The 11,066-nt window shown below is 39.5% G+C and overlaps 1 protein-coding gene across 2 annotated transcripts in view; it reads left to right on the plus strand.

The window, feature by feature from the left end:
- Positions 1-10,695, plus strand: part of LOC124789488 (UBA-like domain-containing protein 1) — a 131,077-nt gene extending 120,382 nt beyond the window's left edge. The window contains exons 3-4 of one of the 2 annotated variants that reach the window (XM_047256868.1): positions 9,325-9,433; positions 9,590-10,695. In XM_047256868.1, coding sequence (XP_047112824.1) covers positions 9,325-9,433; positions 9,590-9,813 — 333 coding nt within the window. In that variant the 3' untranslated portion in view covers positions 9,814-10,695. The remainder of the gene's footprint in view (positions 1-9,324; positions 9,434-9,589) is intronic. The other variant, XM_047256869.1, reaches the window with a different exon arrangement.
- The last annotated feature ends 371 nt before the right edge of the window (positions 10,696-11,066 follow it).

Below are 11,066 nucleotides of genomic sequence, written 5' to 3' on the forward strand. Positions count from 1 at the left end.
AGTGCGCTTATAAAGATAAGTTATTCACACTTTCTTCTTGGTATAAAAAGTATTCCTGGCTTACAGGTTTTTATGTAAAAAATAAATTGTATTGCACGTTTGTTTTATTTGGGGGGGGGGGGGTCTGGGATTGAAAAAGAATGGACGTCAGCTTCTTTCTGAGTGTGTGTGAAAAAAATTTTTGACAGAAAAGTCGAGAAACACCGGAATACAAGAAGGCGCCTTCCGAATCAAGAGAGGGTCATGGTCGAATTGAACATTCAATTTGAGAAGGAGCCAAACTTGCAGCCATAAAACAAGGCAATTATGAAACAAAATAGATTCGTAATCGAGAGACATATTGGTGGTGTTTTTTTCTTGGGCAAACAAGAGCTTGCATTCATAGGACACTAAGATGAAACATCCGACAACAAATTGAATTATTGAAACTTTTGTCTACACAGGAGCACTTTATTCGTGATCACTTGCAGAGCACTTCTGGGTTCAAAGGAACATGAGCACAATTCAGAAAGAATTAATTGAATCGGTAACTGATGTCATTATTGATCGCATAACGAAGCGTTACAGTCTTGTGAGTATAACAACGAAAACATTCAATTATCGACAAAATAATTTAATTGGATAGTTAAAAAGTATACTCGCCAAGCAGCGGCAGAATGCACACATAAAAGCCTGTTGTAATTTGCAAGCTTTCGGGGCCAGCGGCTCCTCCTTCAGGCAGAAGGGGTGAGGGGGAAGGAAGAAGGATGAACGAAAAGTACTGGAGAGGTCTAAGAAAAGGGGTAGATGTCGGGAAAGTCACCCAGAACCGCTAGTCAGGGGAGACTTACCGTACTAGATGAGAAGTAAAGACTGATTGCTGGTGACTGCATAGGACGAGATTTGAAAACTTGAGAGATCAAAGGTGGAAAACAGGGTAATATGCAAGACAGAGAGTACTACTAAAACATTGTGCACGAGTTAATAAGAGTGAAATACTAAGTGCATTGTACGTAAGATGTGGGAGGGGGGAAGTGAAAAATAGACGGGAAAGACAATGAAAGATGTAGAAAACTAGAACGGAGTGAAGCAAAGAGTAGTTACAGTGAATAAATGATGAGACCGAAGAAATTAACGTAAATTAAGGCCAGGTGGGTGGCGAGAGCCAAGGACATATTGTAGTGCTAGTTCTCACCTGTGGAGTACAGAAACTGATGTCTGGGGGAAGAATCCAGATGGTGCATGTGGTGAAACAGGCACCAAGGTCACGAATGTCATGTTGTAGAGCACACTCGGCAACAGTGAAGCGATTTCATAAATTCACTGTAGCTCCATTCATTGACATATGGTCACGACACACTACAGATACGTAGAAAAACTCATCAAGATTTGTTTGGCTGAAGCCGCACTTCAGGTTTCTGCCGCCAGAGCGCTCGAGAGCGCAGTGAGACAAAATGGCGACAGGAGCCGAGAAAGCGTATGTCGTGCTTGAAATGCACTCACTTCAGTCAGTCATAACAGTGCAACCAGGACGAAGTTCAAAGAAGATCCACCAACTGCTAACTCCATTCGGCGATGGTATGCGCAGTTTAAAGCTTCTGGATGCCTCTGTAAGGGGAAATCAACGGGTCGGCCTGCAGTGAGCGAAGAAACGGTTGAACGCGTGTGGGCAAGTTTCACGCATAGCCCGCGGAAGTCGACGAATAAAGCAAGCAGGGAGCTAAACGTACCACAGCCGACGGTTTGGAAAATCTTACGGAAAAGGCTAAAGCAGAAACCTTACCGTTTACAATTGCTACAAGCCCTGACACCCGATGACAATTTTCGGCGCGGTTGCAACAGCTCATGGAAGAGGATGCGTTCAGTGCGAAACTTGTTTTCGGTGATGAAGCAACATTTTTTCTTAATGGTGAAGTGAACAGACACAATGTGCGAATCTGGGCGGTAGAGAATCCTCGCGCATTCGTGCAGCAAATTCGCAATTCACCAAAAGTTAACGTGTTTTGTGCAATCTCACGGTTTAAAGTTTACGGCCTCTTTTTCTTCTGCGAAAAAACCGTTACAGGACACGTGTATCTGGACATGCCGGAAAATTGGCTCATGCCACAACTGGAGACCGACAGCGCCGACTTCATCTTTCAACAGGATGGTGCTCCACCGCACTTCAATCATGATGTTCGGCGTTTCTTAAACAGGAGATTGGAAAACCGATGGATCGGTCGTGGTGGAGATCATGATTACCAATTCATGTCATGGCCTCCACGCTCTCCCGACTTAACCCCATGCGATTTCTTTCTGTGGGGTTATGTGAAAGATTCAGTGTTTAAACCTCCTCTACCAAGAAACGTGCCAGAACTGCGAGCTCGCATCAACGATGCTTTCGAACTCATTGATGGGGACATGCTGCGCAGAGTGTGGGAGGAACTTGATTATCGGCTTGATGTCTGCCGAATCACTAAAGGGGCACATATCGAACATTTGTGAATGCCTAAAAAAACTTTTTGAGTTTTTGTATGCGTGTGCAAAGCATTGTGAAAATATCTCAAATAATAACATTATTGTAGAGCTGTGAAATCGCTTCAATTATTTGTAATAACCCTGTAGTAATCTCTGTCTTGCATATTACCCTGTCTTCCACCTTTAAGCTCTCAGGTTTTCAAATCTCATTCGATTCAGTCCCCAACAATCAGTCTTTCCTTCTCATCCCATATGGTAAGTCTCCCCTGGCCTATGGTAAGTCTCCCCTGGCCAGTGGTTCTGGGTGACTTTCCCGAAATCTAACCCTTTTCCTAGACCTCTCCAGTCTTTTTCCTTCACCCTTCTTCCCTCCCCTTCAACCCTTCTGCCTAAAGAAGGAGCCACTGGCTCCGAAAGCTTGCAAATTACAACATTTTTTTTATGTGGGTGTTCTGCTGCAGCTTGGTGAGTAGATATTTTTATCTATCCTATTAAATTAGTCTTGTGAGCATATTAGAGTGCACCCTGGATGTTTCATGTAAGTCACAAATCAGTATTATTCTCAGGTTTTACTCTAGTCGGCCCCATAGAAAGATTTATTGGTTTCCACCGTGTTTCTAGTGACAAAACTGCTCAGAGTTTATTACAAATCGTACTTTATGCTTGGGGAGCTATTGATAAAATTGTTAGTTGAACATACAATGGAGCTTCAGTAATGGTAGGTAAACATGGAAGTATCCAAGATTTTGCTAAACAAAAATGTCCACAAGCTATGTTTTTGCACTGTTATGCTGACAAACTTAATCTACCACTATTACATCGACCTAAAAAAGCGAAACAGTCATTCACATCATTTACAACATTGTAACATTCCATTTATTTTTAGCAAGTCCTCTAATACAAGACAACTCATTGAAAATAAAGGATTCAGATTGCCTCAAACATGCACAACACACTGAAATTTCAGTTCACAAGCTGTTCTTACAATATATCTTCAATACGATGAATTGAAAAATATTTTCCGAAATATCAGCACAGACGAAGAGGATAGGGATGCAGAGACATTAAGCAGTGCTTTTTGCTTGATTAGCATTGTTAATAAAACTCAGTTCCTTTTCTTCCATTGCCTTTACAAAAAATACTTGCTTATGTGACCATCTCTATGCACTTCTTCAACACAAAATGGCCTGTGACCTCATGTAATGAAAATTGTAACAATTTTCACACTGAAATAAGTGTTATTGAGTGCGACTTCCAGTCCCTTAAGATGTTATCTTATGAGAACTTAGATAACATGATACACTGAGGCAACAGAAGTCTTAGATATTTTGTAATATTCTGTCAGACCTCCTTTTGCCCAGCATAGTGCATCAACAAGTGGCTGTAGTGTTCTGTAGAAATATTAAGCCATGATGCCCCTGTAGCTGTCCATAATTGTAAGAATGTTGCCAGTGCAGGATTTTGTGCACGAGCTTATCTTTTGGTTGTGTCTCATAAATGTTTGATGGAACTCACGTCAGCAATCTGGGTGGCCATATCATCCGCTTGAATTGTCCAGAATGTTTTTCCAACCAGCCACAAACATTACCATTTCTAGTCGATGGTCCATTCCATGTAGACACAGCTCACCACAGTGCCTTGTTGACAGCCTGGGTCCATGGCCTTGAGGGGTCTGTTCCACACTCAAACCCTACCACCACCTCTTACCCACTGAAATCGGGATTCATCTGACCAGGTCATTGTCTTCCAGTCATCTAGGATCCAACTGATATGCTAACAAGCTCAGGAGAGGTGCTGCAAGTAATATTGTGCTGTTAGCAAAGACACTCACGTCAGTTGTCTGCTGCCGTAGCCCATTAACGCCAAATTTCATCGCACTGTCCTAACGGATACGTTTGTCAAACGTCCCACATTCATTTCTATGGTTGTTTCATGCATTGTTGCTTGTCCTTTAGCACTGAGAACTCTACGCAAACGCCACTCCTCTTGGTCTTTAAATGAAGCCTGTCGGCCAATGCTTTGTCCGTGGTGAGAGATAATGCTTGAAATTTGGTATGCGCAGTGCACTCTTGACAGTGAGAATTTCAGAACATTGAATTCCCTAATGGAATGACCATGCATCTAGCTCCAACCACCATTAAACATTCCAACTGCCATAATCACGTCAGAAACATTTTCACATGAATCACGTAAGTGCAAATGACAGCTCCACCAAAGCACTGTCCTTTTATGCCTTGTGTACGTAGTATTAACACCATATGTACACTACTGGCGATTAAAATTGCTACACCAAGAAGAAATGCAGATGATAAACGGGTATTCATTGGACAAATATATTATACTAGAACTGACATGTGATTACATTGTCACGCAATTTGGGTGCATAGATCCTGTGAAATCAGTACCCAGAACAACCGTAATAACGGCCTTGATACGCCTGGGCATTGAGTAAAACAGAGCTTGGATGGCGTGTACACGTACAGCTACCCATGCAGCTTCTACACTATACCACAGTTCATCAAAGTAGTGACTGGCGTATTGTGACGAGCCAGTTGCTCGGCCACCATTGACCAGATGTTTTCTATTGGTGAGAGATCTGGAGAATGTGCTGGCCAGGGCAGCAGTCGAACATTTTCTGTATCCAGAAAGGCCCGTACAGGACCTGCAACATGCGGTCGTGCATTATCCCGCTGAAATGTATGGTTTCGCAGGGATTGAACGAAGGGTAGAGCCACGGGTCGTATCACATCTGAAATGTAAAGACCACTGTTCAAAGTGTCGTCAGTGCAAACAAGAGGTGACCGAGATGTGTAACCAGTGGCACCCCATACCATCACACCAGGTGACACGCCAGTATGGCAATGACGAATACACACTTCCGATGTGCGTTCACCGCAATGTCGCCAAACACGGATGCGACCATCATGATGCTGTAAACAGAGCCTGGATTCATCCGAAAAAATGACGTTTTGCCATTCGTGCACCCAGGTTTGTCGTTGAGTACACCATCGCGTGATGCAGTGTCAAGGGTAACCACAGCCATGGTCTCCGAGCTAATAGTCCATTCTGCTGCAAACGTTGTTGAACTGTTCTTGCAGATGGTTGTCGTCTTGCAAACGTCCCCATCTGTTGACTCAGGGATTGAGACGTGGCTGCACGCTCCGTTACAGCAATCCAGATAAGATGCCTGTCATCTCGACTGCTACTGATACGAGGCCGTTGGGGTCCAGCACGACTTTCTATATTATCCTCCTGAACCCACCGATTCCACAGCAGCAATGTCGCGATACGATAAACCGCAATTGCGATAGGCTACAGTCCTACCTTTATCAAAGTCGGAAACGTGATGGTACACATTTCTCCTCCTTACACGAGGCATCACAACAACGTTTCACCAGGCAACGCCGGTCAACTGCTGTTTGTGCATGAGAAATCGGTTGGAAACTCCTCATGTTAGCACATTGTAGGTGTCGCCACCGGCGCCAACCTTGTGTGAATGCTCTGAAAAGCTAATCAGTTGCATATCACAGCATCTTCTTCCTGTTGGTTAAATTTCGCGTCTGTAGCATGTCATCTTCGTGGTGTAGCAATTTTAATGGCTAGTAGTGTATATGTGCACATCACTATCCCATGACTTTTATCACCTTAGTGTAATACAAATGTAAATGTGTTCGGGAGATTTTCAAAATATTCAGTAGATAGAGTTGCTTGATAAGAATCAGTGTGGAAATTACAAATCAAATTTCCCAACAATGAAACTGAATTGCCTTCTCACAACTTACCCATTCTTTAACAATGAATGACTGGAAAATGAGTTGGGCAACATTTATGTTGACAAACATAAATATTTACTACCTGCAGACCTTAAATTGTTAATGGGTAAAATATTTATAATGAAGTACCTAAGCTTATCAAATTGATTCTTATGTTATCTGTCAATACAGCTCCTTCTAAAAGACATACGAGCACCCTTAAAAGAATTAAAAATCGCCTTCAGTGACAAATGATAGGTTAAGCTGTCTCTGCACAACTGCCATAGAAAAAAAAAGGCCTTGTTAAACAACTGACAAAAGACCAGAAATTTAAAGATAATTTGATTGATAATTTTACTACCAAGAAGAATGGATCTCTTCTATATAAAATAGAAGGTAAATCGATCCATAATTAATCCATTAGCTTCTTGTCACTGTCCCACATATGACATCTTTGAACTTCTACTCACATTCAGTATGAAAAATACAAATGGGGTATGTATGGAGATCTCAAGATAATCGCAGTTCTGGCTGGTGGTAGTATCAGTAAAAAAAAAAAAAGGTGCTGCTTCTTTCTATGCAAGTGGGACAAAAGCAAGCAAACAACAAAAGAAAATGGTTGTATGGAAGGTGCTTGGGTCTCAGATCAGGAACAGTAGTGACAAATTTATGAATTTATCAATTGATGTTGAAAGCTAAATCAGAAAAAGAAGTGGATGGTGCATGGCATAGATTTAGAAAAATACCATAACAAAAAAACATATGTTCACATTGCATTTTCATGTAAATTAGTAACAGTTTTATATTGACTTGAGAATGTATAGCGATTTTTTTAAATTCAGTTTAGCCTCTTGTCAAACCCATTGGAAAACAAAATATGAATTATTGTGAATCAGTAGGCTCCGGACAATCACTGTCAATACCTTATAATATCTAATCACTATGTACTTGAACACACTATTTATTCATTCAACTATAAATTAAATGTTAAGAAATACGCAACAGAACCAGAAGCCGTCTTTTTTTGGTAAAGGACTGAACAAGACATACACAAATTGTAAGTAATTTACACCAATCAGCTACACACATGGTACAGTGGTCACCACACTCATCCATCCCATGATTTCATATCTTTTATGGGTACAGTTAATAGTATTGCCTTGCTGATCATCTGCAACACTATTTGAAGTTGACTGTGTTGCACTGTTACTGTTCCATGCTATCAAAATTTGAAATTGCATGTGAGCTATGTACAAGTTTTGCCACTTTTAGTTTGTTCTTGGTTATGAGTGTGTTGCAGAAATGCCCAACAAACTTACAGTGTGATAGTCAAGGTAGACATTGTGCATTGCAGAGACCCATACAAAGTTTTCAGAGCCTACTTTCCAAAATGAATTGAGGAACCTCCAGTTTTCTCCAAAATATATATTATGTAATAAGGCCAATGCTAAATTTAGACAAATTGGGACTCATACAGGGGGTTAGTGACAGACGTTCTCCCTTCACATAATCTGTGAATGAAATGGATGGGGAGAAAAATGATACTGGTACACTATGAACCCACTGCCACATAGCTTACAACACTCTTTTTGTTTCGATAGAGAAATGGTAACTTGTCCACAGAAGCTCCTGCACGATTCTAATTTACAAATACCCAGCAGCTTCAGAGTTTGATTTCTCTGCAACATTAAGTTATCCTGCAGGTACTGGTGCCAAATGTGGAGAGGCATTGGACAGATTTTTAATGCAGTGGTTCTGTATAAGCTTAATTTGGTATATGTCAGCTTGAGGTCATTATGGTAAGAATGTCTGATACTCAGGTGACACCTGCCTTTGTTGCAGGCTCAGCATGTTGGCGGGCTAAGCTTTTGTAACAGGAATACTAAGAAGAATTTTATTCCCCTTTGCGATATTGCAATAACAAAATTACCTGAAGATGGATGTGAGAGTGCTGTACAATATATATCTCCTGTATTGACTCCTCGGTAATCTCTCCTCATGCATTGTGTTCCTATAACATTTATAAGACATCCAGTCCAATTTTTTTATATTTGTTTTGGTCCTCTCTCTTTGTAAGTACTTTTGGATCTAGTGTTAACAATTCTCATGAATGAGAATGTTCTTAATGTTATGCATGCTTTAAGAGCCTACAAATAAATGCCGAAGAGAGATGCTGCTTTTCCTATTGCAGCATCCAGACACTGTTCATCAATAGCCAGATCTAATGTGCTAGGAACAATCTGTAACTTTGGCAACATGCTGATGAAAAATCGAAAACTGTCACTGAAAATTACACCAAAAACCTCTATGATTGTAGCCAAAGTTGTATCACTCCATACGTATGGTCATATAACATTCACATTCTAATACATTAATAAGATCTTATTCATGTGGACCATTGCTTTTCCATAAATATAAGATGCTGGATGGATTTACAGGCCAGCAAATATATAGTATCAAAGATAAACCTTCTGTTGCAAATACAGTTTCTGCGAGTGGTGGGACTGGTGTGTGCAGCATTGGCAGGGTACATGAAAAACAGATTTCAGATGTGACATCATTAGGATTGTTGCTGAAATGTACAAGTTACTGCAGTTCCAGTTTGATTGTTCAACTGCTGTAGACCTGCTGGAGTGAGATACAGCATATGTTTGTAATCTTCCCAGTGGTTATCTTGTATGAATAAAGGATGTTTTAGTGTCAATAGCTAGTGACACTGTTCCTGCTGGAAACTTTATGAATATTACCATTAAAAATCAGTCACGAATGGACACAAATAAATATAGCCATTTCTTGTTTCATGTACCATTTCTGTTCTGTTATTTGCTACAGAATTTTTCCTTGTAGATTGCTTAAATTTGGTTCTGTAATCAACATGTATGTTTAGAATGAAGTCAGTAGATTTTAATATGAAGTTTGCTGAAATAAATGTAGTCAGTATTCAATCTAAAATATGAAATGAAATTATTAGTTATTCAATTTATGGTTAAAATTATATTAAATTTATTCTTACTTTCTTGCCTCAAGTAACACTTTTCATAATAATGTTGCTAGTATGTTACCTATTTAGCCCTAATTTCCATTGATTCAGTTTGCAGTGTGTTACATGTGTATTCATACAGTATTAATTTGTTAGCAGGTATGCACACCATGTAACACGCCAGCAACACCACCAAATTTTCCTGATGCACTACTGGCATTCTCTAGGATGTCCACAGGGGATAAACTTAGCTCCTCACCATCAGGTACTTCATTATATTTGTACTAGTTTTTCCAGTTTTGGTAACACAGACAGTGTAATTTTGTAATATATTCTAACAAAAATGTTTCTCTTAGAATCTTCCTAGTTGTATTAAATATAAAGATATATAATGTGGTAATATATTATCTTGTTTTATTAGGAATCTGCTCAACATCTCCAAATCATACTTCGCTTCAGCATCAGCAGCAACACCACCAGCAGCAGCAGCAGCAGCAGCAGCAACAACAACAACAACAACAACAACAACAACAACAACAACCACCACCACAATCACAACAGCACGTCTTTGGGTCACAGTTCCAATCACAAAATCAAGTGCATCATCCCAGTAATACTGGTGTTGGCATTAATTTGCAGAGATAGATGAGCAGTAAAGACAACTTTAGATGTTTTCTGTGTGTGCGTGTGAAATAAACCCCCTCAGACCGTGATGTAATGGCAAAAAGTGGGGAGGAACAGTACTGAAGTACAAGAAGAGGAAAAGATTTGACTTTGGGACCAGAAGATATTCTTCTGTGGTGTCCATCATCGCAACTATTTCTGTGACTAGCAAATGTTGAAATTCTTTACAATGCTTAGACAATAAATAATAGCCAGTAATAGTCTGTGTGTGTTTGGATCAGACTGTAGGATTAATCGGACACGTTAATACATATCTGCTGCACATAAGGTAGCGGGAAATGGGGGACTTTACCAAAAACAGTCAACTATGGTGGATATCATGTTAAGCATGTGCAAAAATTATATACTTAAAATATTTTAATTATTTATCAATTTACCTTATGTTGACTTGGAACAATATGGCTGTAATTCTCCTCCTGTTGTTGATAGTTTTCTGTTGCTTCTTATAAATATTGTATAATATTTTATAAATATTTATAAGGCACAAGAATGAAACTAATGACATCAGTAAATTGTGGTAAAAATTGTTTGTATATAATTATATATATATTAATTGTTAAATCTTTTTTCTATATTTGCAAGACATACTTACTGATTACATTGTGTAACAAAGGTGCTCCTAATAGGTTTAATTTGCTTTGTCAGTGATGTATGTAAAACATAAAGCTCGATGTAAATAGTGTATAAATTATTGAATGACTGGCCGAAAGGCACATAATATCACTGATATCAAAAAGCATATAACTGATGTAGTTTTTAGCAGATCAATATCTGTGTGTAATTGTGATCATCTGTACAAAAAAAGAAAGTGCAAACAGTGGTGTTTTGATCGCTATAGAAATCGCAAAGAAAGATTTTCTTGCTCTGACTTGTTTTCTCATTTATGAATTTCACCTTGCAACAGCATCCCCTCAGATATGTTGTTGGGGTCGTAAAAAGCTTGAATATTTTATACTTTCTATGATCTTCACACATTACTGCAAACAGTATCAGCAAATTAAATCACTCACCCTCCCTCTTTCACCCTGTTGCATTTGCATATGGAGCGTGGGAAGAATGAATGCAAAAATGCCTCGGTATATATGCTGTAATGGCTTAATCTTCATGGTACCCATGGGAATGATACTTAGGGAGGCTATTGTGTATTTGACCTGAAACTAAACATTAACTCTTGAAACTTTGAAAGTAGGCTTTTACAGAATAGTTTGCATCTT

Source organism: Schistocerca piceifrons, chromosome 3 (assembly GCF_021461385.2).
Source record: "Schistocerca piceifrons isolate TAMUIC-IGC-003096 chromosome 3, iqSchPice1.1, whole genome shotgun sequence".
Taxonomy (NCBI): Eukaryota; Metazoa; Arthropoda; class Insecta; order Orthoptera; family Acrididae; genus Schistocerca; species Schistocerca piceifrons.